Source organism: Lynx canadensis, chromosome C1, assembly GCF_007474595.2.
Source record: "Lynx canadensis isolate LIC74 chromosome C1, mLynCan4.pri.v2, whole genome shotgun sequence".
Lineage (NCBI taxonomy): Eukaryota > Metazoa > Chordata > Mammalia > Carnivora > Felidae > Lynx > Lynx canadensis.
The window spans coordinates 121,134,126-121,150,897 of record NC_044310.1 but is presented as its reverse complement, the minus strand read 5'-3'; the positions used below and the strand labels follow the sequence as shown (position 1 = coordinate 121,150,897).

The 16,772-nt window shown below is 37.1% G+C and overlaps 1 protein-coding gene and 1 non-coding gene across 2 annotated transcripts in view; both read left to right on the top strand.

The window, feature by feature from the left end:
* DPP10 (dipeptidyl peptidase like 10) overlaps nucleotides 1-12,558 on the top strand; it is a 502,021-nt gene extending 489,463 nt beyond the window's left edge. The window contains exons 22-26 of the mRNA XM_030323703.1: nucleotides 4,802-4,901; nucleotides 5,180-5,238; nucleotides 5,345-5,417; nucleotides 9,644-9,717; nucleotides 11,440-12,558. Coding sequence (XP_030179563.1) covers nucleotides 4,802-4,901; nucleotides 5,180-5,238; nucleotides 5,345-5,417; nucleotides 9,644-9,717; nucleotides 11,440-11,574 — 441 coding nt within the window. The 3' untranslated portion in view covers nucleotides 11,575-12,558. The remainder of the gene's footprint in view (nucleotides 1-4,801; nucleotides 4,902-5,179; nucleotides 5,239-5,344; nucleotides 5,418-9,643; nucleotides 9,718-11,439) is intronic.
* On the top strand, nucleotides 10,356-10,458 carry LOC115522530. Its single transcript, XR_003971436.1, has one exon. It is a non-coding gene; the product is annotated as a U6 spliceosomal RNA (small nuclear RNA).
* Nucleotides 12,559-16,772: the final 4,214 nt, after the last annotated feature.

The following is a 16,772-nucleotide window of genomic DNA, read 5'->3' as shown; positions in this document are numbered from 1 at the left end:
CCCTCTTCCAGAATGTATTTTCTCAGAACTCTTTCATGATCTATTCTTGCATTCAGTGAATAAATATAAAATGGCAGAGAGGAAGGTGAGCAATTAAAATTTAATTTATTCTAACGCCTCCCAGTGTTTATTTTTCTTTTAAAAATAGAAGTTATTTTGTTGAAATAAATCAAATTAAAGCAGTATTTTGGGGTTAGGTTTTTGAATGCTATAGAGAGAATTTTATTTAACAGCTTTCACTATCATTAAGTCTTAAAGAGTATTTAGCTTCATTAATCTCAAATTTTCATGTAAAAAGTGGTAAAATGTAACTCTTTGGGCAGCAACAATGATTTACAGCCCTGGTTTCACTTTAGAATCACACGGAAAACCCTACAGCCCATTCTCCACAGATTGAACTGTTTTCGAGAACATTGATATATATGTTTAAATCTCCACTGGTTGGGGCGCCTGGGTGGCGCAGTCGGTTAAGCGTCCGACTTCAGCCAGGTCACGATCTCGCGGTGCGTGAGTTCAAGCCCCGCCTCAGGCTCTGGGCTGATGGCTCAGAGCCTGGAGCCTGTTTCCGATTCTGTGTTTCCCTCTCTCTCTGCCCCTCCCCCGTTCATGCTCTGTCTCTCTCTGTCCCAAAAATAAATAAACGTTGAAAAAAAAAAATTAAAAAAAAAGAAAATAAATCTCCACTGGTGTAGGAATGCTGACTGAAGCTAGGGAGATGTTTGGGCAGGGATATTCATTATATTATTATATTGTAAGAACTTGTTATTGAAAATGTGGAGCAACAGCCTAGGCATCCCCTGGAATCTACTGAATTAGAATAGGCATTTTAACAAGATCTCCAAGTGATTTGAATGAACTTTCGAATTGAAAGGCATTGTTCTGGAATCTGCCCCTTCTCTGGAAGACACCATTCTATTTAATTCCTGGAGAGAATCAGACTGAGATTTATGGGAAATGGGAGTAAAAAACAAACAAAAAGCATAATACCAATTTATTAATTTATATTAGTAAATTGTGATGTATAGCTGTTCTGTGGATTGGAATATTCACCCATTCTCTCAAAGTAGTCAAGTTATATAAACAACCAAATTATTATCAATTGAAGGTCTGCTGTAATTCCATTGTGGAACTAGAACCAGAAAAGTTATCAACAGAGGTGTGCATCAACTGAGATACATTTTTCACTGTGGAAACAGTGTTGCCCCATGGGACATACTTGAAACCTCTTGGGTTGCAACATCTTGGTCTTACCTCCCTGATCAAGAACAAGGAACAATATGCTGGAAAAGCTCCCTTTAAGGACAGAACTTTTAGGGGTTTTCTACACTTTTGCTCTATAATAGTTACTTACTTACTTGCTTTGCAGAACTCATCCCATCCCTGCATATTTCTGAAGGGGAGAATATGCCATCCCAGAAAATGCCTCTTTGGCATAAGGATTATTTTGAGCTGATTCTTTTAAAAAAACAGCAGACACAGGAGAAGCTTTGGAAACAGAAGTTACTCTTTTGTAAGAGACATTTACATTTATAAAGGAAATCTCCGTTTGTGTCTCCCTCCCTGAACCAGGATGAGAAGATTGACTCTAAATCATAAAGAAACCCTTATTAACAGAAGGCACTGACTGCAAATCAGACTTAAATCTGCCTAACCAACCTTATCCTTGTTTATAGTTCTTTTCCTGGTAACCTCCCATAACAGCTCCCTCCAACATCTATCTTTCTTTCTTTTTCTTTTTTAATGTTTATTTATTTTAAAAGAGAGTGAGAAAATGTGTATGAGTGTGGGGGGGGAGATGAGAGAGAGAGAGAGAGAGGGAGGGAGGGAGAGAGAGGGAGAGGGAGAGAGAGAGAGGGAGAGGGCGGGAGAGAGAGGGAGAGAAACAAAGAGAGAATGCCAGGCAAGCTCGGTGCTGTCAGTCCACAGCCTGATGTGGGGCTCAATCTCAGGAACCGAACCATGAGATCATGACCTGAGCCAAAATCAAAAGTCCTGTGCTTAACTGACTGAGCCACCCAGGCACCCCACGCTCAACATCTTTCTTTTGCCTTTGGCTAAAGATGGTATTTAAGGTGGTGGCTTGGGCCATTTTTAAGGAGTTATTCAGTTTCACTGGGTATCTCCCATGTGTACATGAGGTATGCATGTTAATAAACATTTTTTTCTCTTTTTTTCCTTTTTTTTTTTTTTGAGAGAGAGAGAGGGAAAGAGGGCACACAAGAGGCAGAAGAAGAGAGAGAGAGGATCCCAAGCAATATGCCCAGTTCAATTCCACGACTGTGAGATCATGACCTGAGCCTAAATCAAAAGTTGGACATTCAACTGAGCCACACAGGCACCCACCCCAATTGTTTTTTCTCTTGATAATCTTTTATTACAAGGCATCAGCAATGAATTCAGAGGATTGAGGGAAATTGTTCTTCCTTTCCACTTCTTTCTTTATATGTGTTAACACTCTTAAGCCTACTACTTCTGAATTTTGCTGACCTAAGGATTTTTTTTTTTAATTTTTTTTTTTTTAACGTTTATTTATTTTTGAGACAGAGAGAGACAGAGCACGAACGGGGGAGGGGCAGAGAGAGAGGGAGACACAGAATCGGAAACAGGCTCCAGGCTCTGAGCCATCAGCCCAGAGCCCGATGCGGGGCTCGAACTCACGGACCGCGAGATCGTGACCTGAGCTGAAGTCGGACGCTTAACCGACTGCGCCACCCAGGTGCCCCCTAAGGATATTTTTATATCTTACAAAAAGAATGAGTAAAGGCACTCAGTGATGGCTTACGTCTATAAAGGATAATTTTACATCCCTTAGTTCCCAATTGTTGGAGAAGCTTTGCTCAAGCTTCTGGGTACTAGCCAACTAATCTAGGACAAAACGGACATGGGCAAAGGATGAAAAATCCTTTTCCCTCTACCCTTCTGAACTCTTGTCTAAGACCCCTGTAATGAAAGACAGATCCACAAGAGAAAAACAACAGAAGTTTATTGGCATGTACACCTCACGCATGTATACATGGGACATACCCAGGTAAAGTGAGTAACTCTCTCAGGTGAGTTTAGAATTCAGGCTTACATACCATCTTAATAGGGAAAGGGGAGTGGGATATAGGCCTTTTAGGAGACTGATTATTAGCAAAGATGAATGGGCCCTTAGAAGAACAGATAGGAAATGTGATACTCTGTGACAATCTCTCCAGGTGTGTTGTGGACTTCTAGTGACAAGAGTCAATCTTCCTTAGTTGATGACACTCCCAGGAAGGGGATCTATGACAATTGAGTTCTTTCTGGAGGATCTGTCTTTAGGTAGATAGCGGGAGTTCAGAGAAAGGCTTTCCCTGTCATTTGTTATTCTCCAAGTGCCTGCAGCTCAAAATAATCAATAGGCAAAGTGGCATATTTTGGGGTGGCATATTCTGCTACTCTTTGTTCTCTCAGATACTTCGGTAATCTCTGACTGCATTTAGGACTTTGATGTCAATCATCCCAATTTTTAAATAATAGTCCAAATAAGCATAAATGAGATTCTGTATTTCACATCTCAAGAATTTAGTGCAGATAGCAGATGACTATTGCATAGGACAACACTAATATCATCTGGTAATCTTTAAAGTAGACCTCATCATGAACAAATTACATCAGAATTTCTGAGGCTAAGGCCTGGGTATTCATTGTTTTTGTATCTCCCAGGATATTCTGATATCTAGCAAGATGAAGAACACTGCTCAGAGTACAGCTAAAAATTAATTTATAAAATGAATATATAACTCAGTAGGTCATTCCCTTAGCCCAAATCTATTAAATTGTTAAAATCTCTTCTGGAATTTTCCTGGACAAATCATGGACTACAAAAGAAAACTGGACATCTTGATTTTTTTTTTTTTTAAGAATTTAAATTAGTTCAGGGTGCCTGAGTGGCTCAGTCGGTTAAGCGGCCAACCTCGGCTCAGGTCACGATCTCGCGGTCCGTAAGTTCGAGCCCTGCGTTGGGTTCTGTGCTGACAGCTCAGAGCCTGGAGCCTGTTTCAGATTCTGTGTCTCCCTCTCTCTGACCCTCCCCCGTTCATGCTCTGTCTCTCTCTGTCTCAAAAATAAATAAACGTTAAAAAAATTTTTTTAATAAAAAAATAAAAAAAGAATTTAAATTAGTTCAAAAGCTTTGCAGGAGGACATTTAAAAATTAAATTTGAAAAATAATCCAACTCACGTAACTAGTAATATTATTTATCAATCTCATTTCATTCAAATAGTGAATTGTGTGGGACTGAAAGCAGAATCTGTATTTGTGAAAACAGATTATAAATATTTAATTCTTATTTCCTATTTCTACATAACCATCATTTTTAAATCTTTCACTAAATATACATATGTAATTTGCTGAAAATGATGTACGAGTTAATAAGGGCTATATTTCCCTAGCTTTGAATGAATTGGAGTTGTTCCCAAATATACTACATGAGATGAGAGAGCAAACATTGGACACTGGTGATATATAATTAATTTTATATTTTCCCTAAAGTTATTAAAATAGCTTGTTAAAAATTTAAATTATTTTCCTTTTTCAGCTGTACAAAGTGTATCTTACCGTATTCTTTCCTCAAGTCTGAGACATCAGAAGACATTCTGTTATGCATATTACCAAATAGTGATCAAAAGCTAAAATTATCTCCAGGGATAAGTGATGCGCACGCACACACACACACACACACACACACACACACACACGCAAGCACACACACACGCAAGCACACACACACAACACACGCGTTATTATTATTATTATTATTATTTTTAATTTTGCCAGGGGTATGGTGGCTATATTGCATCAATGATCTTAAAATCAGATGAAAAGCTTTTTAAATGTGGATCAGTGATTGCACCCATCACAGACTTGAAGTTGTATGGTGAGTACTTCCTACAAATTGACCTAATGTATTGATTTGTAAAAAAAAAAAAAAAAAAAAAAAAAAAAAAAAAAAAAAGAAAAGAAAAAAGAAAATTCCAATGCAGAAGAGCTCAGTTGACCTCACTTATTGTGTGCTATCAGAGATGTTTTCAGCTGTTTATCACCTCACTGATTCAATCAATTTTACTGGAACATATGAAATGTAGAAATCAAATAATGAAATAAGCTAGTCAAATGATTTTTAAATTCTAAAATTTCTGTTTTCTTGGGTCACAGCCTCAGCATTCTCTGAAAGATATCTTGGTATGCCATCTAGGGAAGAAAGCACATACCAGGTAACAAAATTTAAAATAATCAAGAAAGAGTATACTTGTTCTAAAAATTCAGTCAAATTACAAATATAAGTAGATCTATATAGAGATATTTGTGCTTTCCTTATAGGCATCCAGTGTCCTCCATAATATTCATGGCTTAAAAGAAGAAAATATATTAATAATTCATGGGACTGCTGACAGTAAGTATCATATTTGCTGCTACTGCTTGATGGGGTCTGACCTTGAACAAAGGGGTACATCTATGAACTTACTTACAAAGGACCCTGTAAACTTTCTGAAGGTAATAGCAGAGGATAGCGGCACAAAGAAGTCAATTTGTGATAGGGAGTAGGAAGAAGGAAGTCAAGACCAAGAGAAAAGCAAGTTGTGAGTCTCAATGACAACACCATCCAATAAAAATTTCTGGGATGATGGAAATGTTCTGTACTTGTGCTGTGGAACACTACAGCCACCAGCCACATATGGCTCTTGAGCACTTGAAATGTGTTTAATATGATCAGGAACTGAATTTTAAATTCTTTAATTCTAATTAATTAAAAATTTAATAACCGCATATGGCTGGTGACTGCCACTGTGGCGTTACTCAGCACACTTCAAATGGAAACTAGCTGAGAAAACAACATGATAGCAAAAAGATGCCAGCACTGAGATAAAATTCTGATGAGATCACTCATTTAAAGTTAACACAAAAACTTTCTAAAGAACCCTTTTATATCACTTTTCCTTTTTTCATCACTTTAAACACTGGATATGGATGTGATTGATATTACTAGTAATAAATATAATTTTATATTCTCTTTGAAGTGTTTAGGGTTCAAAGAATTTATATATATATTTATTATTTTATGTGATACTTTACAACAGAAGGCTGAGTATTTATAGCTCCATTCACAGATGAGAAAAATCAATTTCAAGGAGGAAACTGATTTAACAAAGGCTGTGTGGCTCCTGAGCAGAGTCAAAGCCTTGAATCAGTATTTCCTAACACCTGAACTTGATTTTGTTGGTCTACCCTGCCCTGACTCTGTAGTTTTACCCTAATTTACAGACAATATCCCTAAAAAGGTCTTATAGCAAAGACTATATAAGCTGTTTACCTTAACTTAAAGTATGCCAGGACATGATTAGAGTGTAGATCAATACTGATGTATGTATGTGTGTGTGTGTGTGTGTGTGTGTGTGTGTGTGTGTGTGTATGCATATATATATACACACACACGTGTTTATATATATATATATATACACACACACACGTAGATGTATATAAATACACAGTCTACAGCATGTAACGTATGTGTATATAGTGTGTATATATAGTGTATACTTCAAATACACACACCACATATAATGTATTATTCACTACATAAATTTACATAGTGTGTGTATATTTGAATAAACAGGTAAATGGACGAGAAGAAACAAATCACCCTTAGGTATGATTCCAAATAATTTATGTAGGTACACTCCCTCAAGGAAGCAAAGCTTAAGTCTCCTCCCTTACCCCTTAAGAATGGGTTGTACTTAGTGATTTGCTTCTAAAGAGTACTGTACGGAAAAGGGGGAAAAGAGTGACTTTACAATAGAGAAACTCAATAAATAACATCTCAGCCAGGTGATCAAGTTTAACATCTCAGCCAGGTGATCAAGTAATGTTGATGGTATGCACCTTTGACATCACTTCATGAGAAAGGCATTCTCTATGGTCTTGTCCCAAAAACCCATTACCTCAGTCTACCCACGAGAATAACATTAGACAAACCCAAATGAGGTATATTCTGCCAAACATTTGACCTGTACTCCTCAGAATTGTCAATGTCATCAAAAACAAGTCTGACGATTTCTCATAGATCAGAAGAGGTTAAGGAGTCATGATATCTAAATGTTTCTTAATTGTAACAAATGGGCCATAATAATGTGAGATGTTAACAATAGGGGGATTTGGCTAAGGGACATACATGGACTCTCTGTATGGTCTTTTCAACTTTTCTGAAAATCTGCAACAATTATAAAATTTTAAAAAATACTTAGATGACCTCATACCTGTGTTGGGTTAAATATAGGAAAAAGAGGATAAACATTTTGACACATTAGAATCTTGTTCTAAGGTATTAAGATCTTACATGTATGTTAATAGTGGCAACAAAAAATAGAAATCGAGTGTTGAGTATATGTCAGAAAATATGCCCAAAGCTTTTAAGATTACACTATCCTTTTTTCACAAAAATGTTGCATAACAGGTATGATTACTCTTATTTAACTGATTGGGGAAGTAAATATTGTGGAATGTATCTAACCTGCCAAATATCACACAACTACTAATTCATAGAAAGGGGGTTTGAATCTGTCATGAAGGCTCATTTTCATTGTGCTCTGAATGTCAGTTGTGAGAATAAGTTCTCTTGGGTGTTAAATTATTTTACATCTGGTCATTACCCTAGAATGTATTAGTGCTATCCAAATGTCTCTGTCAATGTGTTGCAGCTATTAAAGAAAATCATGTTCTTCCTGTCTGACTCAGTCATGGATCTGGGTTTTCACCCCACTGATAAAATGCTAGCAGAGGTTCAGCACCGGCCACTTCAGAGGAAAAGCACCTGTACGTGCATGCACACACACACACACACAACTTATACACCCACCACATACATACACCTCATAAGGGCCTGGTGGATTATAGGTGCTCAATGGCATTGTAATGGTACTATTATTAATATTATCCCCAAAAACTATCAACAAATTAGTTCACAAAGACAATCAGACCCTTAATACTCCTGTTTTAGGATGGGGGCTAGTGATAAATTCCAACAGGATTCACACCAGAAACTAAACAAAAAAAAATCTAACTGGAAGATATATTTGTACATTTATCTTCTCAGCTGAATCCATACAGTGAAATGACAGAGTCCTTTTCAAACTTTTTTTTCGATAATAAACAACTGAGCTCTGTTAGGGATCGTTTTACCTCAATCATTGTCCCCGCCCCCCCCCCATCAGCATTTCTTGTAACTCTTATATTTACAGGGAGATTTTCAAACTTACTTAGAAGTAACATGATGGGGTGCCTGGGTGGCTCAGTCGGTTGAGCAACCGACTTCGGCTCGGGTCATGATCTCACCGTTCATGAGTTCGAGCCCCACGTCAGGCTCTGTGCTGACAGCTTGGAGCCTGGAGCCTGCTTGGGATTGTGTCTCCTTCTCTCTCTGCCTCTCCCCCACTCACACTTTGTCTCTCTCTTCTTCAAAAGTAAATAAACATTAAAAAAAAATTTTAAAAAAAAGAAGTAACATGGTCTTAACAGAAGACCATGGGGGAGGGGGAGGAAAAAAAAAGTTAGGGAGGGAGCCAAACCATAAGAGACTCTTAAAAACTGAGGGTTGATGGGGGAGGGGAGGGTGGGTGATGGGTATTGAGGAGGGCACCTGTTGGGCTGAGCACTGGGTGTTGTATGGAAACCAATTTGACAATAAATTTAACATAAAAAAAAAAGAAGTAACATGGTAATACTCTAAGTACAAAAGGAAGAAGTTGAAAAAGATCTTGGGTAGATTTTAAAAAGATTTAAATTATCTTTTGGAATCTTTTATTGTCTGCTATGTAGTAGGATTAAGCAGCATCATAGAATTAGAGCAATGAAGAAGATTAAACTATTTAAGTCCGACCTAGTTTAATAAAGACACTTAAAGGTTAGCTTAAAAGTTATTTAAAGAAATTTAAAGATGCACAAAGTATAGGAATAAATAGCCAGGCAGCATCTGAGCAAAGTGCTGCACAAAGAGGTTTGAGTGCTCCATCTGTCTTCAGAGCTAGTTAGGGCAATTTACACAGCCCCAATCTACTGTGCCGTGTATTTCAGAGTTTTGGACCTCAGGTTCAGGCAGAGAGAGAAGACAGAAGGAAACAGGAGAAACCTGTATGATCCCCATTAAATACTGAGTCCTTCAATAATGAGATGTAGAGTCTAATTTCTTAACATGGAATAATTTTTTCCAATTTAAAATAAAACAAAATGTCAGTATCTGACAGAGACTGGGCCCCAGTAATCCTCAGAGAGGAATGGAAAGATGGTTTGCTATATTATCATACAGATAGATATTCAGTGTGTTAAATAGTTGTAATGATATAACATATTTGAACAATTAGAAATAAACAAATGATAAAGTAAATTTAAATACCATCCATTACAATAAGTACAGCCTCAGTAGTAGCTCCTGTGTCAATCTATTTTTTTGTAATGTTTAGTATTTTTTTTCATAAACCTCAAAGTTTTATCAGCATCGTATCTTACTGGCTTTCGAGTTGATGTGCAATGTATGTGAGGTAACATAATCTCTTTAAAAAATGATTTAAAACGTTCTGATCCTAACAAATGTATCTGCATTGAATAATATAATTTAATTTCTTACAGCAAAAGTCCATTTCCAGCATTCAGCAGAATTAATCAAACATCTAATAAAAGCTGGAGTGAATTATACTATGCAGGTAAGCCACTTTTTCACAAGACTGTTTTCCTACCTTGGTTTTTTAGTTTGGGATACAGAACACAGCTTCTGTACTACTCTGTCTCCCATGGTATTATTTTTAACCATGATTTTTACGTATCAAAGATTGTGGGCTGTTTTCCCGTTACCATGCTGAGAAGGTAGATCAGCTCATGCTTGATAACTAAATTGAATAAACTTCCAAAAGCATCTTTTTCCTCTCTGACTTTTATCTCTATCATGAATAATGAATTGTCTTAAAGGCTTAATGTTCTATTTCCCTTCTAGTCCCTTTATCATCCTTTATTACATGCGCAACCACATATAGTAAATGGTATCAAAGACTTACTTTATAGCGATCACTGGGCTAGATGGATCAATACGACAGATCTTACACCTTTAAGGAACTTTCAGTCTGAGGGAGGAGTCACAGAAGGGGGAAAAGAAGTGATTTTCATTTTTCAGCATTTTAAAGAACCAAAAGTAGTTCAACATTTCTACAACGCAGGTACCAGGGTTAGGATGATGACCCATGGAGATGTAGAGATAGACAGATGGTAGGTCATGCCACAATACGAAGGAGCAGGAGGCTTTCGTCACAGCAGTGAGGCACCATCTAAAAAAGTCATACTTAGATACTTGCTTCAGCAGCACATATACTGAAACTGGAACAATACAGAGAAGATTGGTAGGGCCCCTGCACAAAGATGGCATGCAAATTCATGAAGCATTCTATATTTTTTTGTATGAAACTGCTGAATTACTGTGCTGTGCATCTGAAACCAACATAATACTGTAAGTCAACTGGAATTAAAATAAAAACTTGAAAATATTAAAAAAGTAAAAAATAAGCGATGTCATGTTAATAGTAAAAGTAATAAAAAGTTTAAAAAATAAAAAAAAAATAAAAACTTTACACCCAGGAATTGACAAATATTTGTATTTGTAATTTTAGAAAAATTACTAATGTCTTTTATATTGGAGGGGTCACGGTCAAAATAAAATTTGTACCGGACAAGATTAAACAGACAAGGAAGACTTTATTTAAGACTATTGCAAAAGGGGAGAGAAATTAAATCTTTTGAAATAGAGGGCTGGAGAGTATTTAATAACTGAGGTGGAGGGAATCATAGGTCATCTGTGTGTGGTAATTCACCTTATCAAAAGGCAAAGTAAACTTTGTTTATGACAAAAGGGAGTTTTACAACTTGGAGGAGGGTTTATCCCCTTCAATATTTACATTTAGGAGAAATGGCTTTTAGGTCCTTGAGAAGGACATTTCCTAAATTGTAAAAGTGGCACTACTGAAGAAGATTTACATACAAAGGGACAGAGAATTTACAAAATTGCGAGTTTTCTAGAGGGAATGCTCTTAAGAAAAGAAAGGTCAGGGCCCTATAGTTGGGAAGAAACTTTAAAATTTAGTCAACCTGAGGGGAATGTTAGTATTGTCTTAGCCAACACGAACACAGAGAGCTCTACTTTTTTTGACCAACGAATTTTAATTTAAATACATAGAAAATTGTATTTTATCTCAATTATTACCATGGGATTATAATTACAAAAAGAAAAGCTGGGCACAAAGAACTCAAGAGTTAAATTAGGTTAGATTTTGGTCAGATATTACTTTCCAAAGTTCCCTTGCCATTGGGCTAAAGGAATGAATTCTGAGGGACAGTATCTATTTGGTAACTTTAAATCTCTTCCTCCCTCAATATCTTAGATCTACCCAGATGAAGGTCATAACATATCTGAGAAGAGCAAGTATCATCTCTACAGCACAATCCTCAGATTCTTCAGTGATTGTTTAAAGGAAGAAATACCCGTGTTACCACAGGAACCAGAAGAAGATGAATAACGGACCCTATTTATATAGAACTGAAGGGGATATTGAGGCTCAATGGAACCTAACCAAGAGACTGTAATATTGTACATGCTCCAGAATTCCAAGGGCAGCTTAAGGAGGTGACACTGGAACAGCACACTCAGAGACAATGAACTAGAATTTGAAACCAGATGTCCAAGTCTACTGTGTTGCTAAGGGTGCAGAACCTGTTTCTTTGTGTAAGGAAGGTCTAAGGGTTGGTTTCCTGGGAGAAATTAGTTTTGCATTAAAGTAGGAGTAGTGCATGTTTTCTTCTGTTATCCCCCTCTTTGTTCTGTAACTAGTTGCTCTCATTTTAATTTCAGTGGCCACCATCATCTTTGCATAGGATGCACACTTACTTATCAGTACCACACCCCTGATCTTTGATGGCTGAGCTGCAATCTAACACCTTACTGTATCTTTACAAGTGCAATTCCTTCATTGTCTATTATTATGCTTACGAAAATATTCAGTTAATAAAAAACAGAGTATTTTATGTAATTTCTGTTTATAAAAAGACATTATTAAATGGGTCAAGGGTCATGTAGAAATACAGATTTCAGCACCTTCCAAAGTTCAGCCAGTTATCAGTAGATACAGTATCTTTAAAACAACACACGAGTGTATGTCTCACAATATATAGACACACGTGTGCATATACAGTCAATAAATCTATCTTTACATGTTATTCATGCTACAAAGGATAAACTTCTGATGAATTACAAGAGATGCTCTTTTACAGGCTGTAATGGATGCTTTGTTTAATGAGCCAAATATGATGAAACATTTTTTCCAATTCAGACTCTAGCTGTTGCTTTCCTATAAATGTTTGGGTTGTGTTTGGTATCGTTTTTAGTGGTTACTAGTTTTCTAGTTGCAATTTAATTTTTTGAATATGATACCTTGTCACATGTAAATTAGATACTTAAATATTAAATTATAGTTTCTGATAAAGAAATTTTGTTAACAATGCAATGCCACTGAGTGCTATTTTGCTCTTTTGGTGGAGAAGGCTTTTTTTAAAACACTTGGTCCTTTTACTTCTCTCTCTCAATGCAGAATCAATTCTCATTTTCATTGTAAAAGCAAAGAGCTGGATTATTTCATTCGCCAGTTCCTATTAGTATTCTGTGCCTGCCCACTTCATCTGTTACTGTTTAATTTAAATCCTTCTGGTGAGAATTAGAAATGAAATATTTTTTATTCATTGGCCAAAAAGTTCACCAACAGCAGTGTTTGCTATTTGAGTTGAAGGCACAAATGCATTAATTCCTGTGCTGTATTGACTTGCAGTAGTAAGTAACTGAGAGTGTAAAATAAACTTGACTGTCTGAAGTCAAATTTAAGTCATGAGAATATTAAATTTGGTGACTAAAATCACTTTGGTGACTTAAGGGATCTTCTCAGATGTCTGAAAGTCTGTAATCAAGCTTAGAAGTTCAGATAATTCTAGGCAGCGTGCTATGTTTTTGTGGTTTCTCTCAAATTCCTCAGGACAGGCTGGATATCATGACATTAGAACACCAGGAGGAAACTTAAAGATGTCACAGAACTGCTCAGTAACCCTCCTGTTTGTTTAAAGGATCAACTCCAAAATCTGGGTATTTGGAAACGTAGAGATTGTTTTTTAGATATTCGACTTTTCTTCTGGATGCTATGGTATTGTGTCTTCACTGCTCCGCTGAATTCAGTTTAAAATGGGAAAGGCTCACTTTTCTGAGAGACCCATTTCAGGTCTTTTTCAAGAATAGTAAACACATTTTTTTAAAAAAAAATAAGTTTTAATGTTTAAAAGGAAAGTTTTGCCTATTTTATTAAGATGGAAATTTCTTTTTAGGCTGATTTGAAGTCCAACTGAAGCTTTTTAATCAATATTTTAAATTTCAACCACTAGAGTTTTTTATGATGCAAATAATTATGTTGTCTGAAAGATGTGGTTTTATTGAATGTCTATTTGAGCAACATTTTAAAAGTATTTACCTTTTACTGTTCATCATTTCTCCTGTTTTATTACTATTATCAATGTTTATCTATTTTTCAATTAATTTAATACAGTTTCTAATGTGAAAGACATTTGTCTGGAACCCACTTTCACCTTAAAGGCTAAATGGACCTCCAGTGAAAACATACTGCTTAATAGGAAGGTGGACATTTTTCATCTCCCGTGATTCTTTGAGTTTTAATCACTGGGCTGCTTTAGAAAAGGGAGTGCTCACCGACATAGACACCAGTTATTAGAAGAATCATGTGACTGAACGTTCTCCTTGATACATTTGCCCTTGGTTACAATCCAACTATTTCACGTGTATTTGTGCATTCTATCTGCTTCCTAGAACTCCAGTAGCAGGCTTTTTAAGTGTGATTTGCCCCTTAAAGGTAAAAACCTCAAGACAAACTAAAAATTCTATAATAAAACAGGTAAGCAGTATCAAATCATCCACATAGATACACACATAACCTTTCAAAACTATGTTTTTAAATTTTTTTTAATGTTTATTTTTGAGAGAGAGAGAGAGACAGAGCATGAGCGGGGGAGGGGCAGAGAGAGAGAGAGGGAGACACAGAATCGGAAGCAGGCTCCAGGCCCGGAGCGGTCAGCACAGAGCCCGACGCGGGGCTCGAACTCATGAGCCGTGAGATCGTGACCTGAGCCCAAGTCGGACACCTAACCGACTGAGCAACCCAGGCACCCCTCAAAACTATTTTTAAAAGAGAAAAGTGTTGTTTCTGTTACTTTTTATGTTAATTGCCTCCATGGAGGTCTCTGATTCAACACCTAGACACTAAGGAGACCATGAGATCTGTTTGAATTTCCCTGGGAACTAAAGGAAGATACTCTTCAAAACGTGGGTCTTAGTTCACCCTGAGAGGGTGTCTTTTCTGATTGGATAGGAATCACCTTTGAGTGTCATGCACATTCCAGTTGTTGATCAACTAGAAAGAGGTGATGTGAACATGGGTCTTTACCATACAGGGGATTATTTAAGCCATTGTCCTCAAGTGGTGAGCTTTGAAACAGAAGAATCTGGGACTGAATTGCTCTCAAATTTCAAAGATCATGGAGGGAGCCTGGCCTGTATAAATAATCACATATGAAATACCTCCTCGTCTCTCCTCAAATGCTCTCACCACCTTCACATCGTACAGCACCCAGCAGTGCACAAATAAAACTTTCCCTTCGCTGCGTTCTCTTTCCCTTTCTGTCTGGGGATTCTCTGCCATAATATCAGCTCTCTACAGGAACCAACACTCTCATTCACTTACGCACTACAAATATACATCAGGATGTTCATACCCATACTCAAACCCGGTTAATGGAAGACAGGAGCGGTTGACTACATGTTCCCCATTTTCTTTCCTCAGATAGTCTGCATGGTCCTTACGAGGCCCCAAGGGACTCAGCTGCATACCTTTCTACTTCCCATTTCCCCTATTCATCTCATCTCAGTCCCTCACTTGTATCTCCTAGAATCAGTTCTCAAAACAAAATACACACGCATCAGGCTGTACTCTGGGGGGAAACCTTTTGGCCCACAAGAGTATACCAATGTGAATACTACAGGATGAGCAAATAAAATGAGAATAAAGAGGTGCTTCCTTTTCAGGTTTGAATAGCTGTTTTTTTTAATGTTCGTTTTTGGGGGAGAGAGAGAAAGTGGGGCAGGGACAGAGAGAGAGGGAGACAGGATCCATAGCCAGCTCTGCACTGACAGCAGCAAGCCTGACATGGGGCCCAACCTCATAAACTGTGAGATCATGACTGGAGCTGAAGTTAGATGCTCAAATGACTGAGCCACCCAGGCACCCCTGGAACAAGCTGTTTCTACCTAAAATCTCCTGGATGCTAATACCAAGTATCAACTAAGTGTTCTACATTCATTATCAAATTAAACTTCTCAATGTGCCCTCAAGTATGTAAAATGATTCCCATTTTACAGATAAGGAAATGGGACTCTCAGAGGAGTATGTAAGGTGCCCACACTAATATAACTAATGAGTGAATAGCTGAAAACCTAGCTCCAGCCATTTGAGAAGCCTTTCTGCTCTATAGTACTCTTCAAGTAGGAGAGGTTTCATCTCAGAAAGGATTATGAGTATTTAAACATATAGTTCCAGATATCTTAAAGAATGATTTGATACAATAATACTGAAAGGTAATGATAGGCTAATGCACCACTCTAGCCATATTTGAAGCTACGTGGATTCACTGACGTCAAGAGGATGTATGTAATATTAAAGCATATTTTGTTTTTGATTGGAAATATGCAAGAATTATTCCCATCCATGGAAACCCTTGCCCAGAAGACAATGACCATATATCTAAGCTGTCATTAGTAAAATCCCTTGCTTGGACATTATGCCAAGAACATTCCAAAATCATTCCAAGAGGCATTAAAAACATTATGTTGATCAAAGTACCCAGGCTTGTAAACATGAAAACCCTACCTAATCTTCAAATATTAAAACCCAGAAAGCACACTGCAACATTTAGAGCCATACCTGACATCCGCAATCCTCTTTATAATACGACTTAGGAAAACTGCATTACCTCCCATTTGTCTATCACTAGAAGAAATAGATGTTTTTGTTTTTACCACTGATCAGATCTGCTAGCAACAGTCATTCCATTGGGCAAATTTCCAGCAATTTGGGGAGAAAGAGTCTGTAAATTAAAAAATTTCCTTTCTCATCAAAGACAAGGCAGACAGATTAAAAAAACTATCAAAGTACAATTTTGATTATTTTTCTTTTAGACTTCCAATTAAGTTTAAGATAGTCTGATACAAGCATTGTAGGCTTGTGATACAGCAGCTTGGTTAAGAGAAAAGTCTCTGGGCTGATTCTCTCAATGTTCTCTATCAGACTTGGCACCATTTTAACTAAGTAATCTTTGGCATAAGTGAAGCTTAATAATACGGAAGTCCAAAAGAGTCAATAGAAGAGGAATTCATGTGTGTTCAACATCTAGGCGCTCTGTCACATCATCTCAATGAATGCCCAAACCAACCATGTGAGACAAGTGCTGTTCTTAGAGGAAATCAACATTCAGAGAAGTTAAACAATTTTCCACAGGGTCACACAGTTATTAAACTGTTAATAAACCAGGATTGGAACACAGACCATGATGACCTCAAAGCCTTCACATGTGATAACCCTATCTATGAATTTTTTAGCTGGTGAATTCTTAA